Source organism: Solanum verrucosum, unplaced genomic scaffold (assembly GCF_900185275.1).
Source record: "Solanum verrucosum unplaced genomic scaffold, falcon-dt-bn FXZP01000296.1, whole genome shotgun sequence".
Taxonomy (NCBI): domain Eukaryota; kingdom Viridiplantae; phylum Streptophyta; class Magnoliopsida; order Solanales; family Solanaceae; genus Solanum; species Solanum verrucosum.
Window position 1 is genome coordinate 795,298 of NW_026020470.1, and position 27,394 is coordinate 822,691.

The 27,394-nt window shown below is 39.7% G+C and overlaps 1 protein-coding gene across 1 annotated transcript; it reads left to right on the top strand.

Moving 5' to 3' along the window:
* Positions 1-15,991: 15,991 nt before the first annotated feature.
* On the top strand, positions 15,992-20,107 carry LOC125809056 (uncharacterized). The gene is made up of 6 exons (XM_049488727.1): positions 15,992-16,054; positions 16,266-16,370; positions 18,035-18,662; positions 18,768-18,926; positions 19,020-19,196; positions 19,326-20,107. Exons 1-6 carry the CDS (start codon positions 15,992-15,994, stop codon positions 20,105-20,107), a joined length of 1,914 nt encoding a protein of 637 aa, XP_049344684.1.
* Positions 20,108-27,394: the final 7,287 nt, after the last annotated feature.

The following is a 27,394-nucleotide window of genomic DNA, read 5'->3' on the forward strand; positions in this document are numbered from 1 at the left end:
TAAATTTAATTGCAATATAAATGTTACATGAATAAGATAGATAATTGTATGTTTTTATTATATTTTGATATACAGTAAAACCTCTCTAAATTAATATAGGTGGGACTATAAAATATTATTATTTTATAGAAGTATTATTTAATCGATAAATTAATATTTATTAATTGAAAGAGTGTTTCGACATTGAAAAAATTATTCAGGGATGAAATCTCAAAGTATTTGAAAGAACCCACTTGTGAAAACGTCATTCATGAACTTGAGGTCATGATTAATTATCTCGGTTACCACAATAAAATGGATCTTAATAACCTATGGGATGAGTGAAAATGATACATGTTCATAGGTCCAGAGCTTAGAACAAATTATGGATATCATTGGAAAAACAATGTTGATGATAAAGTTGAAGATTATACAATACCTTTGAAACCAGTTACGCATAAGGAAACACTTGCATCTAAAACTCTTCATAATTTTATGGTGCAATTAGAAAAGACAACACCGAAACTTTTGGATGCAATAAGAAAAGTTAGAGATGAGTTTCAACTACATTTAAATTTTAACAAAAAAAGAATATAATAGAATAACATTTCACTAAATTTTCTTAGATATATTTGTACTTTTAAAGAATTATTAATTTATAATATTAATGGGACCATATATTTATATTGGGGTCTTTTGAAAATATATTATCTTATCGAAATAAGTGATTTTTTCTATTGGCCCAAGTCGAGGCCGGAGAAAATTATTATCTTAGAGAGATTATTAATTAATTGAGTATTAATTTAGTGAGGTTTTACGGTAAAATAGGGGGGAAATGGTAATCCAACTTTGAAGATAGAATCTTGTTGTTGTTGTTGTTATTGTTATTGTTGTATATTATAATAATATAATATAATAATATGAGTAAAATGATAAATATATTAAGCAATTTATTGTAACTTACAATTTAGTTAATGATTCTTTCATTGTCTTTCTAATAAATAACTTAAACGGAAGGGTTTAATAAATGTAACAATAGTCTTTTAATTTGGCTTTTTACTTGGATTGCAAAATTTGCTTGGTCATTGTATTAATTGAATGGTTATTAAAGAGTAGTATGATAACCGCAGGTAATAAAGAGACTCAACTACAATTATTATAATGATTAATTCAATTTTTTTTATGTTTAATAAAAATAGTATCATATATTAGAATGTGTATGTAATTCAATTTTTAACTTTAGGCTACCTATTTATAATTTATAAAATGTATAAGTATGATGATATAGAGTATAATAATAGTAAAATAGTAATAATGATGTATTATTATTATATGATCAACTTTTCATCTAACACCTTTCCACCTTTAGTATTTAGTATAATATAATATGATTGTGTTAACCATTTAATATTCAAATAAATTAGGTACGTTATAGTGTAGGGTAAAATGGTAATTCAACTTTACCTTCTAAAGCTTCTCACTTTTAGTATAACGCGTGTACCCCATACTAATGGATGAAACTTTTAAAAAAAAATGTATGTATATTTATAAAAAGGTCTTTAATTTGAATTATAAAATAAAGTTATAGGATAAAGTCTCTGATTATAATAACAATAATAATAATAATAATAATAATAATAATAATAATAATAATAATAATAATAATAATAATAATTTATAAATGGAGAAATTCACACACTTATTAAAAATATTTCCTAATTTCATTTTTTTATGAGAAACATAACTTGTAATATCCATATCATTAAAATTTTGTTTTTACAATTAAAAGTCAAATAACACTAAAAGATACACTTGAAAAGTTCATAAAATTAAAAGGCAAATTAGAAACAAATGTAAAAGAAGAAAAATGTTAATTGTGACTTCAATACATATTGTTCGGACCATAAAAGATCACAACATAATGTTAAGTAATCAAATATACTTCAAAAGGCGTTATCGTTCTTTTTTTATTTTTAAACATTTTGCAGATAGATCACCCATAAAAACTTTTTTATCCCCTTAAAATCCATTAATATTACTAAATTTAAAAGTTTTATCATTTTTATGATAGAAACTACGGCCAAATAAAAAGAATACACTCTTAATTATAAATTAATTTAAAATACATAAATAAAAATAATAAACTAAGGAACAAATACAATATTCAAATCAGAAAACTAAAATACTACATGTTGGATTAATGTAGAATGTGTAATTTTTAAATCGGCAGTGGTATATGATGCACTCAAATTACACCTCTATTAAAGAAGCATAAGCGATCGTTGTCAAATAAAGAACCCAACTTGTAGGTTGGGGTCGATCCCAAGAGGAATATGGTTTAGAATTAAACTTAACTCACAATTATCTCTTTTTGGTCAGACTATTTCCGAGAAAAGTAATAGGGGGGTTTGTTGTAAATAAGTAACAGATTGTTAATTAGAATGATTAAGTAACAAGTAAACACGATTCACAATTTGAGTTATCAATATAAGATGGAAACTAGGGTATATGTATTCCCCATAAGCTCTAACACAATAATCCTAATAATAGTAATCATATCCTAGTGTTTGACATGCAAGGTTCGTAAGTTAGGTATCCCTAAGTGATTGGTCCTCCAAATAGGGAATTTCACCACGTACTTGGTCCGTCTACGGGTGTCATGACCCAGATCATCATGATTGGCACCACACTAACCCTCCGGTAGGAGAACCACTACTACAACCCAAACCAAGCAACTAAACCAAAAACTAAAGCATTAAGGAAACAAAAGCAGGAATAATATCTAAAACTAAAGTTCCCATAAACTTTCAAAAGATCTAACAACTAACAATGCGGATAAAATACCCCTAGAACCTGAAAGTCAATGAACCAAAGTCTAAACAAAAAGGGTCACAACCCCAAACTAATGAACTAACAACTAACTAGAAAAGTCTAAGTCCGAAATGTGGTCATAGACAAAAGGAGAACTTATGGCAGCCTGGAAGAACTAGCTCACCCCTGAATTCAAACGATGATCATTGATCTTCTAAACAAGGTCTGTCAATAGTCGCTTGAAGATGCCCCGTACTAAACAAAGAAAGAGCAAGTGCAGTATCAGTACACATCTACAATGTACTGGTAGGATCACACGCCTATCCCACTAAGTGTAACATAAGCAAGTCAATATAACATTATAAATATGCAAAATATCGAACATATACAATATCGATTATCACATGCTCAACAATATACATTTATAACAAGTCATTGGTCCTGTCATGGAACCCAAACCCAAACCCAAACTGTTAGCATACTAGAATATGGTACCCGATCCAATGTTTATGCCGGAACGTGGCAACCGATCCCACAATTATGCTGAAACATGGCAACCGATCCCAATATGTATATCGAAACGCTGTATCTGATCCAATCAACACATCACAATCACAATCACAAGTACATTCTCAATAATGATACAATCAAGAAGTGATTCATAGCATATAGTTATTCGTCTATTTGATTACAACAAGTATGATCAATAATGCAACATTCGCATACATACATGCATCATAATGAAGCAAGAACAAACATATATCACACAATCATAGAATCACAACCATCACCTACCTCGAAACAAGCTTGAAACCCTAAGAAACTTGATCCTTCCCTTTCCGGATTAGTTTCGCTTGTTCTTGGTCTACAAACATTCATAATAACACGGGAATCAATAAGCAATCACTAATTACCTGAATTGCTAACAATTCTATGAATCCTAGATCATACCCATGATCCCAAGCACCCAAAATAGGGCTGTTTCCACCATAGAATCTAGATCAAAACCCTCCCCCATCGATAATTACCCTTTCTATTAAGTTCTACGGATCGAAAAACAGATTCGAGGAGTTAAAAGCTTACTTTTAGCCTCAAGAATGGTCGAAAACTGTCAAGAGTCACCTGGAGTTCGTTCTTTAGCTCTAAAAATTGAAAAGTGTAGAATAAAGATGTTTTGGGGTTTATTTACGACCTTAAGACGCGTCGAACCCACCACAGTGGTCCTCACCCCACTACAACAACCTCGCCCTGCGGCAGAAATCCCGCCCCAGCGGCTTGCACGGAACCAGTGAGCTATTTTAATAATTCCAAGACCCCCATTTCACACCACACCTTTAACCAACGAATCTCAGAAAATACCGTTCACGCTAAGATCGATTCCGAGAGTTCTACTCACCCGAATTCAATTTCGTAAAGTCGTACGGGTTCCTTAACGACTTATCTAACTACTTATGTAATCAAAATCATAAATAAGTCACCTGGTTGTTACCAGATTTTCCTACACCTTAATGACTCCAATTTCGTCCAAATCTGGACTAGGTTGGGAAATTTCAAGTTACTACGAAAAAGTTTTCCAACCCAAAAATTTTCCCCATTGGCTTTTCTATAACGATGGAACCCTGTCGTTACAATAGATACCAATTTACCCATCACTCGTCCCCGAGTGGCAAACTTAGGAAAAATAGGCTAAGGAATGAAGTAGTACCTGAATCGATGAACAATTGGGGATACTTGTCTTGCATGTCCCTCTCGGTTTCCCAAGTAGCTTCCTCAATTGGACGATGTTTCAATTGAACCTTCACAGACTTAATCTCTTTGGTCCTCAACTTGCGCACATCACGATCAAGAATTGCAATCGATTCCTCTTCATATTGGAGGTCTTTGTCTAACACAATTGAGTCCCATTTAATAATGTAATCCCCGTCACCATGATATCTCTTCAACATGGACCCATGAAATACCGGATGAACACCAGATAGATTAGGAGGTAAAGCCAATCTATACGCTACCGGTCCCACACATTCGAGAACCTCAAATGGACCAATGTATCGCAAACTTAGCTTACCTTTCTTGTCGAATCTAATCACCCCTTTCATGGGTGATACCTTAAGAAGAACATCTTCACCGATTTGAAATGCCATGTCTCTTACCTTATGATCCGCATACTTCTTTTGTCTACTCTGGGTTGCTAAAATCTTAGCTTGAATACTCATCACCTTATCTTGAGCATCCTTCACTAAATCAACCCCCAAAAGTTTGCTGGAGTGATAACTATTATTATAGTAGAACTCACACAAAGGTATGAATTTACCCCAATGCCCTCCAAAATCAATCACACATGCCCTTAACATGTCTTATACACTTGAATAGTCCTCTTTGACTGCCCGTCTGTCTGTGGATGGAAGGTTGTACTAAAAGTGAGTTGGGTGCCCAATTCATCATGTAATTTCATCCAAAACTTGGATGTGAATTGGGCACCACGGTCTGATATGATAGAGAGGGGCACCCCATGCAACCTCACTATCTCTTTCACATACACCTTAGCCAATTGTTTAGCATTATAATCTATTCTTACCGGAATAAAATGAGCTGACTTAGTCAATCTATCAACCACTATCCAAATAGAATCAAACTTCTCCAAAGTCTTGGGAAGACCTACCACAAAATCCATGGCTATGCTTTCCCACTTCCATTCTGGAATTGACATTCTTTGAAGCAAACCTGCAGGCCTTTGATGTTCATACTTCACTTGTTGACAGTTTTGACACTTAGCCACAAACTCTACTATATCCTTCTTCATACCCGACCACCAATAAATTCGCTTCAAATCTCGATACATCTTGGTCACACCCGGATGAAGAGAATATCGCGAGCCATGCGATTCTGTCAACAACTTGTGAATCAAATCATCAACTCGAGGAACACAAATCCTCCCTTTAAAATTGAGCACACCTTCCGCATCAAGAGTGGTCTCTTGTACCTTACCATTCATAGTCTTCTTTCTAAGCTCCTCCAAATTTTCATCTTTAAATTGTTTGGCCTTGATCTCCTCAATGAATGTGGCCCTCGCTTCAATTCTAGCTAAAACCCCACCTCTTTCTGAGATCTAAGGTCTGAATTTCCTTATCCAAGGGTCGCTTGGATACACCCAAGCAAGCTAAACTACCCATACTCACCGTTTTTCGACTCAAAGCGTCTGCCACCACATTAGCCTTGCCCGGATAGTATTAAATGGTCACGTCTTAATTCTTAAGTAACTCCATCCACTTTCATTGTCTCAAATTCAGATCCTTTGAGTGAACACATGCTGCAAACTACGATGATCAGTAAACACCTCACACTTCACCCCATAGAGGTAATGTCGCCAGAACTTAAGCGCAAATACTACCGCTGCCAACTCTAAATCATGTGTTGGATAATTTCTCTCATGCACCTTCAATTGACACGAGGCATAAGCTATAACATTCTTATCCTAAATCAACGCAGCACCTAAACCAGAATGTGAAGCATCACAATAAATAACAAAATCTTTACCTTCTATCGATAATGGTAGAATAGGTGCGGTGGTCAAGGGAGTCTTGAGCTTTTGAAAGCTCTCCTCACATTTTCCAGTCCATTCAAATGGTATCTCCTTTTTGGTCAAAATAGTCAAGTGGGTGCCAATAGAAGTAAAGTTATTCACAAATTGACGATAATAGCTAGTCAGCCCCACAAAACTCCTAACTTCCGTCACAGAGCTAGGCCAAACCCAATTCTTAACCGCCTCAATCTTTTGAGGATCTACCATTACCTCTTCTTTTGAAACTACATGTCTCAAAAATGCAACAGACGTCAATCAAAATTCACACTTAAAAAATTTAGCTTACAACCTTTGTTTCCCAAGAACACCCAAAACAATACGAAGATGGTCGGCATGCTCTTCCTCACTTTTTGAATAAACCAAAATTTAATCAATAAAGACTATGACGAAAGAATCAAGAAATGACTTGAACACTCCATTCATTAAACTCATGAAAGTTGCAGGTGCATTGATCAAACCAAAAGTCATAACCAAAAACTCATAGCGCCCATAGCGAGTCCTAAACGCCGTCTTGGGCACATCCTCAGGCCTAATTTTCAACTGATGGTAGCCAGACCTTAGATCAATCTTAGAGAAAACTGATGCACCTTGCAATTGGTCAAAAAGATCATCTATTCGAGGCAAAGGATACTTGTTTCAAATAGTGACCCTATTCAATTGTCGATAATCTATACACATTCTCATACTACCATTTTTTTTCTTAACAAACAAAACTGGAGCACCCCATGGGGAAGCACTATGACGAATAAATCCTTTATCAAGAAGATTTTGGATTTGAGCCTTAATCTCTCTTAATTATGCCGAAGCCATGCGATATGGAGGGATAGAAATAGAACGAGTACCAGGTTCTATCAAGAGCCATACCAGGCAAGTCATTCGGAAACACTTCTCTAAATTCTGACACCACAGGAATAGGCTCAGTAGATGGAGTCTCAACCTCAACATCCCTAATATGAGGCAAATAAGCCAAAAAACCCTGCCCTATCAATTTCCTAGTCCTAATGGAGGATATGATCTTAGCTTGCTTAGGCTTGTACACCCCTTCCCACTCTAATTTTTCCCTTCCCAAAATTTCTAGAGTTACAGACTTAGTATTACAATTAAGCACAACATTATAGGGGGACGACCAAGTCATGCCTAAGATTATATCAAAACCAGTCATATCCAAAATCACCAAATCAGCCCAATTCTGAAAACCCATAAACAAAATAGGACAAGCATGATCGACATGGGCGACTATGACTGACTCTCCAACTGGGATAGAAACATGGATAGGGGCATGAAGTATATCACAAATCATAGCAAATTCTGACGCAAATCGTACGGATACATATGAATAAGTAGAACCCGGAGCAAATAACATATTAGCCATCTAGTCAAAGACAAGAATAGTACCTATGATCACTGCGCCAGATGCCTCTACCTCATTCTTGCTCAGAAAGGCATAGCACTAAGCCCTATCATCTTGACGAACCACTTCCCTGTCTGGTTGCACGTTACCTCTGCCTGCATTACCATTTCCTCTACCTCTACGACCTCGGTAATTACCTCCTCGCCCACCTTATGGATGCCCTCGACCATTATTACCATTTCCCGCGAGTACCACTACTCTAGTCTGCTGCTGTGCGGCATCCAACACACATGGGTAGAGACAATCTCTCCTCATATGCCCAGGCTCTCCATAGTTATAACATGTACGATCAAAAGATGGCTTGCCGTCTGTCGAAAGCGCAACTCCCTAGCTATCCTGAATCAAATTATGAGATGGAGTTCTTGAGTAGTTACCTGTAGAGGTGGGCATAGCGGACTGAATTGGATTGGCTTCAAGCGTTGGCCATCCGGACCCTGGTGTAAGAACATTAAAAGTTACCCGAGTTCTTGGCCCTTTTAGCCAATGCCTTAGCCTGACCGTCTCGCTTCACCCCCCCCACTTTCTTCACAAAGTCTATTACCGCATTAAAGTTTCTCCCTGCAGAGGTCATATGAACATATAATACCTGCAACTCTGAGTTTAATCCCCTAATAAATAAACAGATCCTCTCCTCCTCAGTAGTCACCAACTGTGTAGCATATCTAGACAAAGCATGGAACTTGGCCTCATAAGCAGCCACATACATACCACCTTGCTCCAAAGCCATGAACTCATCATTCTTGCGATCTCTTAAAGTTCTAGGCACATACTTCTCTAAAAATAGAGCATGAAATTGGGTCCAAGTAAGTGGAGGTAAAGTTGAAGATCTATATTCCATATAAGCTCTCCACAACTGCTTAGCCTCACCTTGAAGCTGAAAAGCCACGAACTCAACCCCATGCAGATGGATAGTTCCCAACTTATGAAGCCTCTCATAGTAGTCTAAGATAAACTCATAAGCATCATCACTATCAGAACCAAGAAATACAGGAGGCTTTAGCTTCAAAAACTTAGTCAATATTTCATGCTCATTACCAGTCATAACAGAACCTAACAAAGGACGGAAGAAAACATCATTACCTCTAGTCCCACCCACCTTGGGCGCAGTGATAACAACAAGAGGATTGGCGTGATCTTGAGTTGCTTGAGCAGAAGAAAGAAATCTAGGACCAACCAAACCTTTCAGGAATGACATGATCTGTCGAGCTAACACTTAGGCTATGGGAGGAACATCGGTGGTCTCATCCTGCACCTCTTCCTCTTGTCCAACCTCCTCAATATTTTCAACCTCAATATCCTCTTCTATCTCTTCATGATGCACAAGAGGGGCCTCATTTTTGGGAATTTTTTTGACCGGTACCGTATATCTAGCAGGCGCCAATCTTCCTCGGCCTTTACTCCGGTCTCTTCCCCTACCTCTATTTCGACCGCAACCTCTTGCTGCAGATTCCTCAGCTGAAACACTGACGGGAGCTACGACCTGACGCCGTTGAATTTAGTGTTAACCATCTGTAGACAGAAGAGTGAATGAGGTTAGATACCAATTTGAATCACCAGATACAAATTGGAATCAAGTAATAGCACGAAAGAAGACAGGAGAAAATAGAGAGATTTCCTAAAGTTATATAGCGTCTCGAAGAAAAGTAAAGGCATCCCCGTACCGTTCTGCAAGACTCTACTAGACTCGTTTTGGTACATCGAGATCAACAGACCTAGGCTCTGATACCAACTTTGTCACGACCTAGACCGTCGTGATTGGCACCCACACTAACCCTCCTGTGGGAGAACCACTACTACAACCCAAACCAAACAACTAAACCAAAAACTAAAGCATTAAGGATACGAAAGCAGGAATAATATCTAAAAACTGAAGTTCCCATAAACTTCCAAAATATCTAACAACTAACAATGCGGAAAAAATACCCCTAGAACCTAAAAGCCAATGTACCAAAACATCTAACAATGAACCAAAGTCTAAACAAGAAGGGTCACAACTCCTAACTAATGAACTAACAACTAACTTGAAAAGTCTAAGTCCAAAATGTGATCATAGACAAAAGGAGAACTCATGGCAACTTGGAAGAACTGGCTCACCCTTAAATTCGAACGATGATCACTGATCTTCTAAGCAAGGTCTATCAATAGCCGCTTGAAGATGCCTTGTACGAAACAAAGAAAGAGCAAGTGCAGTATAAGTACACTACCACATTGTACTGGTAGGATTACACGACTATCCCACTAAGTGTAACATAAGCAAGTCAATACGACATTATAAATATGCAAAATATCGAACATATACAATATCGATTATCACATGCTCAACAATATACATTTATAACAAGTCATTATTCCTCTCATGAAACCTAACCCAAACTGTTAGCATACCGAAATGTGGTACCCGATCCAATATTTATGTCGGAATGTGCCAACCGATCCCATAATTATGCCGAAACGTGGCAATCGATCCCTATTAGTATACCGAAACATGGTATCTGATCCAATAACCACACCACAATCACATTCGCAAGTACATTCTCAATAATCATACAATCAAGAAGTGATTCATGGCATATAGTTATTCATCTATCTCATTTACAATAAGTGTGATCAATAATGCAACATTCGTATACATACATATATCATAATGAAGCAAGAACAAACATACATCACACAATAATAGAATCACAACCATCACCTACCTCGAAACAAGCTTGAAACCCTAAGAAACTTGATCCTTCCCTTTTCGGATTCGTTCCGCTTGTTCTTGGTCTACAAACAATCATAAAAACACAGGAATTAATAAACAATCACTAATTACTCGAATCACTAACAATTCTATGAATCCTAGATCATACTCATGATCCCAAGCACCCAATATAGGGCTTTTTCCACCATAGAATCTAGATCAAAACCCTCCCCTATCGATAATTACCCATTCTATTATGTTCTACGGATCGAAAAATGGATTCGGGGAGTTAAAAGCTTACCTTTAGCCTCAAGAATGGTAGAAAACTGTCAAGAGTCGCCTGGGGTTCGTTCCTCAGCTCTGAAAATCTAAAAGTGTAGAATTGGGGTTTATTTACGACTTTAAGTAGCGTCGAACCCACCACATCGGTCCTCCCCCCGCTACAGTGGCCCCACCCTGGTGATAGAAATCCCTCCCCAGCGGCTTGCACGAAACTAGTGAGCTATTTTAATAATTCCAAGACCCCCATTTCACAACACACCTTTAATCAACGATGCTCAGAAAATACCGTTAATGCTAAGATCGATTACAGGAGTTCTACTCACCCGAATTCAAATACGTAAAGTCGTACAGATTCCTTAACGACTTATCTAACTACTAATGTAATCAAAATCATAAATAATTCAGCCAGTTGGCACCGTATTTCCCTACACCTTAATGACTTTGTTTTCATCCAAATCTGGACTAGGTTGGGAAATTTCAAGTTACTACGAAAAAAAATTTTGATCCAAATTTTTTCCCCTTTGGCTTTTCTATAACAACGGAACCCGGTTGTTGCAACGGTTGTATGCTTTACTAACCCTTACCTTTACCCAAGATTAGTAATCATATCAATTTAGTTTAGTTTTCACCCTCACTTTGATTGAAATTAGACTATTAGATAGCATCCACTAAATCTATGATGTTTAATCTTTCTCTCATTCATTACCTCCTTGGTCTGGCAAGTAGAAACAATGAAAGTTCTAACATTTGCAACCGTTAAACAGACTTCTAAACGAAAGGATTAACAATGCATGCATAAATACTATTCAAGAATTACTTAATTATCACTCATACTTTGTTAATTGCTCATGGTTCCCACAACCCTAGTAGTGGATTTAGTTACTCATGCTTGGTAGTTCACAATTTATAATTAGGTTAAAATAATTCATGAACTTACAGTTAGAATAGATGAAAACTCAAATCTTGAATTGAAATTCAAAAGCGTTCTTGCATAAACCAACTTTCGGAAATTAAATTGCTCAAAGTTTGCAAAATAATTCCAAAAGACAAAAAACTAAAACCTTACAATATTTATTGAAAACAAATCCCAAACTTAGTAGGAAACAAAATAAGGAAATAACTGCTCGGACGCTATTTCTGTTGATGATTGGACCTACGAACCATGGTTCGACCTACGGTCCGTAGGTCACCCTCCGTGGTTCCATACTTGTGCAATATTTTTAAGGCTTTCAAACGATGACTTCACCTACGGTCCCTGGATTAGATTACGGTCCGTCACTTGCCTCTGTGGTTCAAGTACTGTAACTTTAACTTTATAATCACCAACGACAGATGTGCAGGACGGCCCGCGGGTCAAACTACGGTCCATCGATGCTTTCGTGGTTCCACATTTGGTCAGACTTCCTTGAACCTTCATCTACATTTTTCCACTTACGGTCCATCGATTAGACTACGGTCCCTCCTGTCACTCCGTAGTTTGAGTACTGAAACTCAGCTTTCTGACCAGGACCTACGACTTCCCATCTATGGCCTGTCAATGGACCTATGGTCCGTGGTTGGCAATGTCAGTGGCCACTTCTGCAATTTTCAGCTCTTATCTATCAACCACATCCGAACTTATTTCCTGCAAGAATTACATAAAACCATTATTTCCAACAACAAAATAGCCCAAGACACACACAAAATCTAAGTGAAACGTATCAAAAACTACCGTAAACTCATGATATATCAACACCCTCAACTTAAACTTGTTGTTTGTCCTCAAACAACACACTAAAACTCTAAACGACAGTTATGCAGAAGCAAACATACAAACTTAAGCAATCATATGATTGTCTCAATCAATTCCATCACTTAGTGAAAATATTTTCATTTAGACTCAATAAACTAACTCATACGGATCAACACATGACATAGATAGACCAATAGACATCACCACATACACTTTCAACAATCGCCAAGGTACCAACTTTCCAACAATGTAACTAGTGACCTCACTTCCAAGAAATCCTTTTTCACACAATAAGTATAATTTTAAGTTCAAGGATTCATTGAACACTCACGCTTAGAAGTGAATTCAAATACAGTTAGTGCTCAATAACATAGGCTTGCCCTTATTTTCACTACACAGACTCTCCAAACTAATCACTAGGATCACTATAGGACTTTCTTAGCTTGTAATGTAGGCTCAGGGTCAGGTAGGGTATATTTGGGTACTTTTAGTGACTTTTATGCCCTCCTTGACATTACATTGACATTTTTTTTACCTCTTTTCTCAACCAATTCTTGACATATTTTTATTTTTTGCTTCTTTCCTTCATTATCTTTAGCACATATATGACTTTGACTTTATCGCACTTCTTTTTCACTTTTTTTTGTTTTTTTGTTTTTTGTTTTTTTTCAACAATCTTTATCATTCTTCTTTTTGTTTCTTTTAACTTCAATCACATCTTTTTATATCTTTTTCTTTCTTTTGCACACAACTCTTTTCATACCTTTTTCTTTAGGTTTCCTGTATTGTAGACACCCTCAACTTATGTATTTTTCATGTGTTGAGGTGCACAATATACGATGTCGGATCAGGGCCAAGATTAAGGTAACTTTTTGAATCAGCCACCCTCAACTTAGTCTTTTGGCCTAAGTTAAGGTGCACATGTCCAAGAAGGGACCAAGGCCAAAATAATATTTTAGGAAAGGTGAGTTAGGTGTATTGAAAGAAGTGTTCTACATTAGGCTCAAACATTTGGATCAAAGGGAGCATTTATTTCTTTTGGTTGATTCATTTTAGGCTTTAGTGGACTCATTTGAACAAGGGCCTATGATCATCTCCCAATTCCTAGGCTAGATTATCTTAACAGGACTAACGGGGCATGTTCTAGATTGACACACAAGGCATGAACAACCAAAATCATCTCACACACTTGGCACATTGTTGCATTACCGGATTATTGAATTACCTAGTTCAAGTTTTAGCTTAAGTCATGCTATTGTACTGGTTCCTTGTCATGTCATATGAAGTTCCAGCATATTCAACTCATTGAACCTATAGATCTAGCACATTTCAAAATTTTGGACAAGTATCAATTTCATTTTTCTTATACCATCATGCTTTAATTTTTCTACCTACTTCTACACATACAATCCTAAATATGCCAGTTCAACATAAAAGTAAAACAACCCCTTGGGGGAATAAACACAAGCAAAAAAAACCCAAAGGAGGATTACGAGTTGGGTTACTCAGTCTTCACCCTTTCACTCACAATCCATTTACCTCACCCCCAAAACAAAATATGGTTTAATTGCCCTAAATTCACAGATAATAAAAATAAAGCATAGGGTGAAGCAAACCTATGGCGCATATGCGCCGAAGACCCATCAAGAAGCGGGTCGATCCAATTTCCTGGAACCCGCTGGATCAATAGTAGGAACGCCATCAGTAGTGCCCTCATCAACAGTGGGAACACCCTCAATAGTGATCCTCGAATCTGATGGACCAACACCTATCTCACGGGCCCTTTTCTAACGCATCTCCACATCAAGAATGGATTGCCTCTTGGATGCCTCAAGCTTCTGCCCCTCCCTCTTCTTAACTCTGCGGGCCTCCTCAGTATCTGAAGTGTGATCAGAATGGTGGCACTTCCCAGCAGCACGGGAATGATCAGGTGGTGGAATAGTGTCGCCAAAGAGGGTTGTCATCATAACCTCATCCTCCTCAGCTGCAGGGGGTACCACTGAGACAGTCTCAGTCGAGGCTAAAAGAGTATCAACATCAGATCAGAGCTTAGACAACTCCGTCTAGAAAGTGGTCACATCAATAGCAGGGGTAGGCCTCTCTAGAACCCTCAACTCAAAGGCATCTAGGCATTTGTGGACTGCCTTAGTCTTCTTTCCATGATCTGCTCCATATGAGCCTCAGACTCCTTAGCAGATCTCAACATCCAAGGCCTCATATGCTGCAGTAGCATGACCATCTGTGTCTCTAACTTCTGGACTCGAGCCAGAGGAATTACAATGGACCCTAAAGAGGGAGTGGCTCAGGATGAGCTCGCGGACTGGCTAGTGGCAGTAAAAGGTGGAGCATGTACATCCGTAGCTGTGGGAGGAAGGACATTGTCATCAACCTAGATCTTATCCACATCAACAACAAGATCAACACCTAAGGGTGGTAGGTCAACCTGGGGATCCCTCTGTGGTGCAACAAGGTTTGCATCATCTCTAATGAGTCTAATGTCCACAGTTTGGGTGGCCTCTATCAAACTATCACAATGCCAAATAGGCACCCCAGCAGCCCTGCACAGATGAAACATGAGACAAGGAAAAGGCAACGTGATGGTGGTCTTGAAGGCCCTTTCATAAATCTCAGTGATCAGAATCCGAGCAAAGTCAATCTCAAGTCCTGCCACAAGCGCTGCCAACATCACAACTCTGTCTCAAGTAACCACGTTGTCCGCCTGAGTAGGGGATAGTCTGGTACGAAGAATAGTCTAAAAGAACTTCACAGTGAAGTTTAAAGTAGCCTTCTTGATAGGCAAAGTCATATTATGCACCCACTCAGTGCACTCCCCTTCATCTGTAATGTGATGGACCATCCACCGAAGCAATGTCTCTCTCTACTCAACATCTCTCTGAAATGCCCCGCTCTGAATAATGCCCATCCTATAGTAATACTCTGTTGTATTAATGGGCAGAGTGTGGGTTGGGCCATAGATGAACCGGTGAATAGTAGTCTCAGAGATGTTGACAGAGAAATTTTGCACCAAGGTGACCTGAAGTGGGGACTGAGCTACAAGCTTGGCCCTTTTAGATATAAAGTTACAGATAGTGGCGACATAGGAAGCATAGAGCTCTCGGGTCATCTCCTCACTAAACTTTCCAGGACCCGTGCCATCCACACACACCTGTGCCTCTTTAACAACTCCTTAATAATAGGCACCGTTTGAAGGCTTCTAGTAAGAACCCGACGCTCCTCAATAATAATGCAGGCAATCTTTTGATGTTCATTAACCACCTTGGCATCAAAATAGATTTGGTACTGTCCCCTGACGCACCACTTGTTCGGCTCCGAAACATTAGGAACTGGTTCATCTCTGGGTGGTACAAGGGCATCCGAGGAAGATGTGGAAGCACTGCTAGAACTGGAGCTGGAATGCGACCTAGAGCTGGACTGCGACTCAGCTGCAGATTAAGCCTCCTCCTCAAACTTGGGGGCAGTGACCTCGACCTCGTCACTGGATGAAATAACATGCCTTCTCCTATTTCTCATGGTCTGGGAGGAATTAGGGGAGCCTATGGTGGTCTTTGTCATGTACTCTTGATCAGTGTCCTCATCTATCAAATGTCAGGAAGGGGCAACTGATTTGGACTTGCCCTTCCTTGAGTAGGCTGGAGCTTGTTTCGGGTCCATGGTACGTGATATATGATTAGTTTACGGTATTTTTGACGCATTTCACTTAGAGTTTGTGTGTGTCTAGGGCTATTTTGTGTTAGACTTAATGTTTTGTGTATAATGTTTGTAGAAAATAGGCTTGGATGCGGTTGATAAAGATGTGAGCTCAAAAGTGCAGAAGTGGCCACCAACGGAGCCACCCATGGACCGTAGGTCCAATGAAAGGCCGTGGGTGGTTAGTCGTAGGTCCTGATCTGGGGAGCTGAGTTTCAGTACTTAGTCCACGGAGTACTAGGATGGACCGTAGACCAGTCCACAAATCGTGGGTGAGGCATCGTAGGTGGAACATTAAGGAAGTCTGACAAGAGTGGAACCACAGAGCAAGACAATGGACCGTAGGTCGCCCCATAGTACGTCTTGCACGTCCATCATTGATGATCTGAGAGTTGAAGGTTCCAGTACCTGATGAAAGTTTCTAAGTGTTGAACCACGGAGGGTGACCTACAGACTGTAGGTCAACCCATGGTCCATAGGTCGACCCACGGTCCATAGGTCGTGCCATTGACAGAAGTCGCGTTCCAACAGTTTATTTCTTTATTTTGTTTCCTATTTTATTTAGGACTTATTTTCTATAAATAGGAGTTGTAAACCTCATTTTTGGGGGTTAGACATTATTGTAAGATTCTAGTTTTGGTGTTTTGGGAATTAACTTGCAAACTTTAGCAATTTGATTTCCGGATTTCGTTTTATATAATTTTCGCTTTGAAATTCAATTGAAGATTTAGGGTTTCATCAATTCTTCTTGTAAGTTCATGTATTCCTTTTATCTAATTATAAATTGTGTTCTTTCAAGCATGAGTAGCTAAATCCACAATTAGGGTTGTGGGAACCATGAGCAATTAACAATGTATAAATAATAATTAAGTAATTCTTAAATAGTGTTTATGCATGTATTGTTCATTTTTTCGTTTAGAAGTTTTTTTAACGGTGGCCAAAATTAGAACTCGCCTCGTTTCTACTTGTCGGACCAAGGAGGTAGTGAATGAGAAAAGAATTAACAACAGAGATTTAGTGCATGCTATCTAATAGTCTAATGTCAATTGGAGTAAGGGTGAAAACTAAGCCAAACATTGATGTGATGGCTAATCTGAAGTAAAAAGTAAGGTTTAGTAAAGCATACACCCATAGCCGGACCAATGTGTGTGGTGAAATTCCCTACTTGGAGGACCAATCACTTTGGGGTACCTAACTTACCAACTTTGCATGTAAAACACTAGGAAAAGATTACTATTATTAGAATTACAACGTTAAGAGCTTGTGGGGAACACGCATACCATAGTTTCTCTCTCATATTGATAACTCAAAGTTGAATCTTGCTTACTAGTTAATTAATCAACAATTTGTTACTTACTTACAACCCCCCCCCCCCCCCATTTTCGATTACTTCTCTCGGAAATAATTTGACTAAACGAATATAATAATGAGTTAAGTTTAAGTCTGAACCATATTCTTCATGGATCGACCCCAACCTATAAGTTGAGTTCTTTATTTGACAACTTTCGCTTATACTTCTTTAGGGAGGTGTAAATTTGAGCGTATTAAATTTTGGCGCCGCTGCTGGGGAATCGACTTTTAGATTAACTTTAATTACATTATTAAAATTTAGTTAAATATTTCCTGATTTTATGTTTTGCTTTTCCTTTTGTTTTCTATAGGTTTCTACTCTAGTGTATGCCAAGTACACGGAGTTGAGGCGAACTATTGACCCCCTACGATCCAGAGTTGAGAAAAACATTGAGAAAAATAAATAATCAAGGGGTCCATAATAATCCAATCATTAAAGAACATGAGGATGTAGATGAATTGCAGTCTCCTGGAGTTTTTAATGTGAACGCTCAGGTTCATGGTGGTAATCTAATCGGAGATGTAGAGAGGGTACAAAAACCACCAGCACTTAGGTTGAATGATAACTACAAGGTTGACTACAATACAGTTGAATTAGAAGGGCCCATTGTTCTTTCGCCGCTACCTCCGGGGCATACATTTATGGTAACTAGCAGTTTGATGCAAATGCTCACAACAAGAGGGTTATTCTCTGGTCTAGCTTCGGAAGATCAACATGGTCGCATGGCTAAGTTGAGAAGTGATTGCACGAGTTGTGTGGGAAGACCAGAATCGAATATGAATGTCATAGGTTCTAGAGTCTTCCCTCTATCATATACTGGTGATGCTGCAGTGTGGTTTTCTAAGCTTCCATATAATTTGATTCATACATGGGACCAATTGCATAAGGTGTTTATGGCGAAGTATTTCCCAGTGTCTAAGAAGCTAAATCACAAGGATAAACTGAATAACTTTGTAGCACTACCTGGAGAGTCTGTAAGTAGTTCATGGGATAGGTTCATTGCGTTCATCAGAAGTGTTTCGAATCACCGCATAGATGATGAATCATTGAAGAAGTATTTCTATAGAGGTCAAGATGACAATGGAAAGGTTCTGCTTGATACTATTGCTGGAGGGTCATATGGTGAGTGCACTTTCGAGGAGATCGCTGAAAAACTGGAGAAGATTTCCCAAAATAATAAGGCATGAAGCACTAGAAAGGCGAACACTAGTTGAAACATATTTGCAGTTCAAACTGCACCTAACCAAGACAATGATGATATTCGTGAAGAGATGGCTCAAATGAGGACAAAATTGGGTTTGGTATTAAAGCATGTGAGTGAAGGTGCAGAAAAAGTGAATGTGGTAAACTACTTAACTAGAGCTCCACCATCACCAGTTGAGGAATGTTACTATGAGGAGGATTCATATTTGGTGAATGATTAGACAGGGGGTTTCTGAACCAACACCCAATGTTCCAACTTGGATAATTGGAGCCAAGGTCAAGGAAACCAAGGTCGGAACTATGGAGGCTGCAACCGTGAGGGGAACTACAACTGTGAGGGTAACTATGTCCGGGATGGGAACTACAATCATGACAACAACTATAACTGGAACAACTATGGCAACAAAAATGATAAGGTTGGTCCCTATGTTCCTCTTGATAATAGAGAGGGTGGTAATAGTATGTCATGGATTGAGGATATGATGCAAAAGATGATGAAGAAGTTTGATGCAACTGATGAGAATGTGAAAGAGATGCGAAATGACTTGTCTGGAATTGGTCAAAAAGTTTATGCCAATGCAGTGTCGATCAAGCAACTTGAGCAGCAGTTTATTCAGTTGTCCACCAATGAAAATCCATGTCATCATGGTACACTTCCTAGCAACACCATCCAGAATCTGAAAAATGATGGGCATTATATGGCAGTCACTACTCGCGGAGAAAAGCAGACCATTGATCCACCCATGCCGTCTGAGGTTGAAAAAGTGGTAGAGAATGAAGAAGGTGAGATTGAGGTTACTGAAGGCCCAAAAGATAGTGTTGAAAAGGAAGCTGAGGTGACCCAAAAGGTTGTTCCTATGCGTAGACCTTCGCTTCCATTCCCACAGAGATTTGTGAACAAGACTGAAGAGGGTAAAAACTGCAAGTTCATTACTATGTTGAAGCAACTTTCTATCAATATTTCGTTGATAGAAGCCTTGGAGAAAATGCTTGGGTATGCAAAATTTATGAAAGATTTGGTGACCAAAAAGAGGGTTGTGAGTTTTGAGAATGATGAGAGAATACAACATTGCAGTGCCATTGCTACTAGGTCACTTGTGCAAAAGAAAGAGGATCCTGGAGCTTTCACTATTCCTTGTACCATTGGGATGTTACACTTTGTGAAAGCTTTGTGCGATTTAGGTTCCAACATTAATTTTATGCCATTGTCCATATACAAGAAGTTGGGTTTAGGGGCTCCAAAACCGACTATAATGCATCTACTCACTATCGATAGAAATGTGAAGAAGCCAATTGATGTGCTCCACGATGTCCTTGTGAAAGTGGAGTCGTTCATTTTTCTGGCAGATTTTTGTGATACTTGATTGCGAGGTCGACTTTGAGGTTCCCATCATCTTGGGGAAACCATTCCTTGCTACTGGGCATGCCTTAGTCGTTATGGAGAGAGGGCACATGAAGTTCCAACTAAATAATGAGGAGGTGACTTTTAATATTTGTAGGTCTATGAAGAAGTGAAGCGATCTTAAGTCGGTATCAGTAGTAAATCATATTATGGAGCAACATTCTGATGTGTCTATTGAAGAGAGGTTGGGTGTTGATGCACTGGCAGCGGTAATGATGAATTTTGATAGTGATGGTATTGAAGACTATAATGAATTAGTTGCCGCACTTGATAGGTTCAAATTCCGTTCCAAACCAAAAAGATTGGAGTTAGATATGAAGAATCGTGAATCCCCTCCTACAAAACCGTCTGTGGAAGAGCCTCCAAAACTGGAACTCAAGGCTCTACCATTACACTTGAGGTATGTATTCTTGGGGAGAGATAGCACTTTACCGGTAATCATTGTTGTGGATTTGAGCGAGGAGCAAATTGAGGGCTTGGTTTCTGTTTTGAAGAGTTTCAAGAGGGATATTGGATGGACTATTACAGATATTATTGGTATTCCACCGGGCATTTGTTCTCACAAAATCCAACTCATGTTGAACAGTAAGCCAAGTATTGATCACCAAAGGAGACTGATTCCCCCTATGCAAGAGGTTGTGAAAAAGGAGATCATTAAGTGGTTGGATGTTGGAGTCATATATCCCATTGGTGATACTAGTTGGGTTTGTCATGTTCAATGTGTGCCCAAGAAAGGGGGAATCACCAAGGTTCCAAATGCTAAAAATGAGCTTGTCCCAATGAGGTCGGTGACTGGTTGGAGAGTGTGTATTGACTACCACAAGCTAAATGCATGGACAGAGAAAGACCACTTCCCTATGCCGTTCATGGATCAGATGTTGGATCGTCTCACTGGTAAGGGTCGGTATTATTTTCTAGATGGGTATTCGGGCTACAATCAAATCTCCATAGCTCCGGAAAACCAAGAGAATACCACCTTCACTTGTTCCTATGGGACTTTTGCATTTAAAAGGATGCCATTTGAGTTGTGTAATGCTCCAACGACCTTCCAATGTTGTATGATGTCAATATTTTCAGATATGGTGGAGAACACTATTGAGGTATTTATGGATGACTTCTCTGTGGTAGGTGACTCATTTGATGGTTGTTTGATGCATCTGGCCGAGGTACTAAAACGGTGTGAAGAGTGTAATCTGGTGCTCAACTGGGAAAAATGTCACTTCATGGGGAAAGAGGGGATAGTTCTATGTCATCGAATTTCTGAGAAAGGTATTGAGGTTGATAGAGCCAAAATTGAGGTAATAGAAAAGTTTCCACCACCTATCTCTGTAAAGGGTGTTAGGAGTTTTCTTGGGCATGCAGGTTTCTACCGGAGGTTCATAAAACATTTCTCAAAAATTGCACACCTATTGTGCAAACTGCTCGAAAAAAAGTCTAAGTTCGATTTTGATGATGCTTGTCTGAGAGAATTTAGATAGTTGAAGGCGAAGTTAACTTCCGTACCTATCATTATTTCACTAGATTGGGGACAACCGTTTGAAGTTATGTGTAATGCGAGCGGGGTGGCGCTTGGGGTAGTATTGGGCCAAAGGCGAGAAAATATTCTTCATCGGATTTACTATGCCAGCAAAGCTCTGAATATGTCCCAAAAGATCTATACTGTGACTGAATAGGAACTCCTTACTGTGGTTTTTGCATTCAAAAAATTTAGGTTCTACTTGCTTGGTTCTAAGGTCATAGTGCATACTGACCATTCTGCATTGAGGTATATGACGGCTAAAAAGGATGCAAAACCGAGGTTGATTAGATGGGTGTTGTTGTTGCAAGAGTTCAAGTTTGAGGTGAAAGATAGAAAGGGGATAGAAAATCAAGTTGTCGATCATTTGTCCAGATTTGACGAGGAAGCTATGATCAAGTTCGAGGACGTAGTTGAGATAAATGATACATTCCCTGATGAACAAGTATTGGTTGCATCTTATGATCTTATCCATTGGTTCGCAGATTTTGCTAATTTCTTTGCAAGTGATTTGGTTCCATCAGATTTGTCATTCCACCAAGGAAAAAAATTCATGTCTGATGTGAAGAAATTCTTTTGGGATGAGCCTTACTTGTTCTGTATTTGTGCTGATGGGATTATTTGTCGCTGTGTGCCCGAGGTTCATATGATGAGTATACTAGAGGTATGTCATTAATCGTCTGTTGGTGGGCACCATAGTGGTATCTGAACTGCTCATAAAATTTTGTAGTGTGGGAACTACTGGCCTGCCATCCACCAAGATGATCATGATTTCGCCAAGTCTTGTGATCGTTGCCAAAGAGAAGGAGGAATTTCAAAGAGGCAAGAGCTACCTATGAATCCAGTATTGGTGATTGAGTTATTTGATGTTTGGGGCCTTGACTTCATGGGTCCATTTGTGAGTTCGCATGGGATGAAGTATATTCTTGTTGCGGTTGACTATGTATCAAAATGGATGGAAGCACTGCGCTTTCAAACAATGAGGGAAGTGTCACCGCATTCCTGAAAAAGAGTACCTTCTCCAGATTTGGTACACCCAGGGCAATTATCAGCAATGGAGGTTCTCACTTTTGTAACAATTTGTTCAAGGCGTTGCTAGAAACATATGGGGTTCGTCATAATGTAGCCACTCCTTACCATCCGGAGTCTAGTGGGCAAGTTGAGGTGTCAAATAGAGAGATAAAGCAAATCCTTGCAAAGACTGTGAGCGCCAACATAACTGATTGGTCAAGAAGGCTTGATGATGCTCTATGGGCCTATCACACAACATTTAAGACTCCTATAGGTATGGCCCCTTACCAACTTGTATATGGGAAGTCATGTCATTTGCTTGTAGAGCTAGAGCATAAAGCATTGTGGGCATTAAAGAAGTTGAATTTGGATTGGGGTGCCGCATCGAGTCAAACACTTAATGACATGAATGAGCTTGATGAATTTCGCCTAAAAGCATATGAAATTCAGTCTTTGTATAGGGAGAAGATGAAGAAATATCATGATCAAAAAATTGAAAAGCGTGAATTTGTTGTGGGTGATCTGCTACTTTTATTCAAGTCAAGGTTGTGCTTATTTCCTGGCAAGCTCAAGTCCAAGTGGACTGGGCCATTCAGAGTCACGCAAGTATTTCCACATGGAGCGGTCGAGCTTAAGAACAAGGAGGGAACAAGGTTCAAAGTGAACGGGCAGAGGATCAAGGTTTACATGGGGAAATCGGAGAGTGTGCAAGAAGTGATTGAGGCCTACTATCTTGATTAAGTATGAGTAATCAAGGTGCCTGCGTCGTATCGCAATGTTAAATCAAGCGCTGCTTGGGAGGCAACCCAAGATGTACAATCTAGCCAACTATAGGTTTTTCGTTTTGATATATGAGTTTTCTTCTTTCTTTTTTGATATTTATAGCTCTTTAAATTGATGTTTATTTTTTTTAGTATTGGCTAGATATAGATTAGGGTCCATGTCTACAAAGTGTCTAGAAAATGTAAAAAGAAAGTCCTAATGGTTGCTACGTGTGCAGGGACGAAAATCAAAATCTACAGAAAATAGTTGTGCAGTGGTCTACGGACCCCATCGACGGTCCGTTGGTCAATACACAGACGGTGGATGGCGTCCATAGATCCCAGGTAAGTTTTCTAATTTATCTATGTGTCAGAGTGACCTACGGACCCAACCCACGGACCGTCGATGGGGTCTCGTGGGTCCAACCTAAGGTTTCTGCCTGACCCGAACCAAACCTCTTTTTATTAAAACCCTTTATTTTAAAATATTTCCCCTAACCATATTCTCTCCCCAACCGTTACAACCAATCCTTTACGCCATAATCCTCAATTAATAACTCCCTAATCACTCCCAAAACTTATCCTAATAAATCCCACATCTCATACCTTCCTTCTTCTCTCTGAAATTATTCCAATTTCTCTATTGTTCATCCCCACCACTGTCACTATCCGGGTTCGGTGTCAAAGGCTAGAAAAGAGGTTCAAGGAGTTCATTGAACTAATACACTCACCTACTTCGAGTACTTATAAGGTAAATGATTTCACCCTAACTTTGAATTCGATGTTCATTGTTTAAACCATGAAATCACGAAGTTGAAACTTGACCTCGGGTTGCTAATATCCTATTTGAATGTTGAAGTGTAGTTAGAAACACCCTTGGAATGATAGTATGTGAGTGTGTTATAAATTAAAACCACATAAATCAGTTAATAGGTCTAAATTGGAAGTTTTGACTTACCCTAAAGATGATGAACTACCATATATTGTGCTGAAATGCATGATAAGACTTAGTTTGATTGAAAAAAGGTGTTGAAATTGTGAGTTGAAAATAAGTTTAAATTTAGGCCTGGCACAAAAATGATCTACGAACTTCACCCACAGACCGTAGATCAACCTACAAACCATAGGTGGGGTTCGTGGATCAATAGCACACAGAAATTGGGCCAAGTCTAGAACCACGGTGTGGACTATGGTCCGTCGTTCAATCGACAAACCGTTCTGCACATCCGTGGTTATCCATTTGGGACCTGATTTTCAATGATCTGACCTACGGAGGGGACTCACAGACCATTGTTCCATTGATGGACCATAGGTACCCACTTTGGGTCGCCAGTTCAACTACTGTATGAGAATTTTTTTTTTTTTTGTCTGGGTCCGAGTCTTGTTCTAAAAATTTTCCATGAGTCTTAATGCCTTGTTTTGGTACTAACTAGTCTTCCACAGGTACCATGGCCCTGAAACAAACTCCTACCTATGCAAGAAGGGGCAAGTCCAAATCTGTAGCTCATTCTCGACATCTGCTTGATGAAGACATTGACACCGAGTACATTCCACCTACCACCAGGATCTCCCCCACAGCCCCCCGCACTATTAGAAACAAAGCCTAACATGTTAGCTTCAACGAGGTCACTGCCCCCCAGTCTGAGAAGGGGGCTATACAGATCGAAGCTCAGGTTGGCTCAGAGTCGCATTACGGCTCTAGTACTAGCGGCAGCACCGCTTCTTTCTCTACGGCCGATAACTCAGGCGACAGCCCGGTACCTACCAGAGTTGAGCTTGCCCCCAAGGATGATGAGTCGAACAAATGGTGTGTTCTGGTCCAGTTCCAGTTGTATGAGGATGGCACTATGATGAAAGAACACTAGAGGATGGGTTAGACCATTACTGAGGAGCGCAGGGTCCTTACGGGCCGCCTCCACACTACACCAGCTATTGAGGAGCTCTTCAAGAGGCACAGATGCGAGTGAATTGCACGGGGCCCAGGAAGTACAACGAGGAGATTACCAGAGAATTCTATGTTTCGTATGCTGCCACCGTCTGGAACTCCATCTCTAAATAGGCCAAGCCCATCGCTCAGTCTCCACTTCAGTCCACATTGGTGCGGGGGTTCATAATCGACATCTCAGAGGCCACCCTTCATCGATTCATTTATGGCCCAGCCCTCACTCTGTCACTTAATACAACAGAGTATGACTATTGGATGTGCATCATTCAGAGCGGGGTATTTCATAGGAATGTCGAGTAGAGGGAGACAGTTTTGAGGTGGCTAACACGTCACAATGTTGATAGTGAGCGCACTTAGTGGGTACAGACTCCTTCTCTGGGTATTTGGAAGGCGACTCTAAGCTTCACGGCAAAGTTCTTTTGGTTATTGGTTCGAAATTGACTGTCCCCTACTCAGGCAGACAATGTGGTTACACTGGGCCATGATGATAGAAGTCATGATAGCGGGTCTGGAGATCGATTTTACCCGCATCTTGATAGCAGAGATCCATGAGAGGGCCTTCAAGGCCACCAGCACCCTGCCGTTCCCGTATCTAATTTTCCATCTTGGTAGGGAGGATTCTGTGCCGATTTGGCATTGTGACTGGTTACTTGAGGCGACTAAGACATTGGACATCGGCCTCATTCGTGATGATGCCAACCTTGCTGCATCTCGGAGGGAGCCACAAGTTGAGGTACCACCTTTAGGGGATGATCTTACGACAGATATAGAACAGATGAAGGCGGATGATACTACCACTGTCTTCGGCCACAATCCACGCCCCGAGATCCTCCCGAGTCATGCCCTCTTCAGGGTCCACTGTCGTTCCTCTGGCTAGAGTCCAGAAGTTGGAGATCCAGATAGCGACCCTACTGCATCATATGAAACTATGGATGCAATGCTCTATTGCAGAGTTTGAGGCTAGGATGGAGTAGATGATGGATCAAAAGATCCAGGTCGTTCATAAGCACCTGGATGCTTTCGATTTGAGAGTCTTGGAGAGGCCAGCCCCGACCATAGATGTTACCACCTTCCAGATAGAGTTGGACAAGCTTCGTGCTAATGTTTCTGCCTTACCAAACCCTTCTGAGGAGGTACCAAAGTCTACACCCGAGGTGGAAGAGGATGAGGTGGTGATGGCTGCCCTATTTGGCGACACTATGTCACCACCTGATCCATCCCGCGCTGCTAGAAAGCGTCATCGCTCTGGTCACACTTCCGACACTTAGGAGGCTCGATGATTAAAGAAGAAGGAGCGCCAGCAGTTGGATGTAGCTAAGAGGCAGTCTGCACTTGATGAAGAGAGGACACAGTAGTGGGGCCGTGAGGTGGATGTTGGCCCATCTAGTATTTCGAGCACTACTGAGGGTGCTACTTTAGTTAATTAGGGTGCTACTTTAGTTAATGAGGGCACTACTGATGGCGTCCCTAGTTGTGATCCAGCAGGCTCCAAGAAATTGGACCCACCCGCTTCTTGAGAGGTCTTCGATTTAACTATGCCACAGGTTTGCTTTACCCTATGTTTTACTTTTGATTTTTCTTGTGCAATGAGGAAAATTGCACCTTATTTTGTTAAGGGTGGGGTAAATGGATTGTGAGTGATAGAGTGAAGTCTGAGTAACCCAACTTATAATCCTCCTTTGATATTTTCTTGCCTGTGTTCTTTTGCCCCAAAGGAATGTTTAATTTTATGTTGAACCGGCATGTTTAGGAATGTATGTGTAGGAGTAAGTGGAAGAAATAAAGCATGATGGCATAAAGAGAAAGAAATTGATACCCGTCCAAATGTTTTGAAATGTGTTAAATCTAGAGGCTTGATGAGTTGAATGTATTGGATTTCAATATGACATGATAAGGAACCGATTTGACTTTATGACTTAAGCTAAAACTTGAACTGGGTAATCTAATAATCTGATAATGAAACAATGTGCCAAGTGTGTGTGAGAAAAGTTTGAATGTTCAAACAGTTTGTGCCAA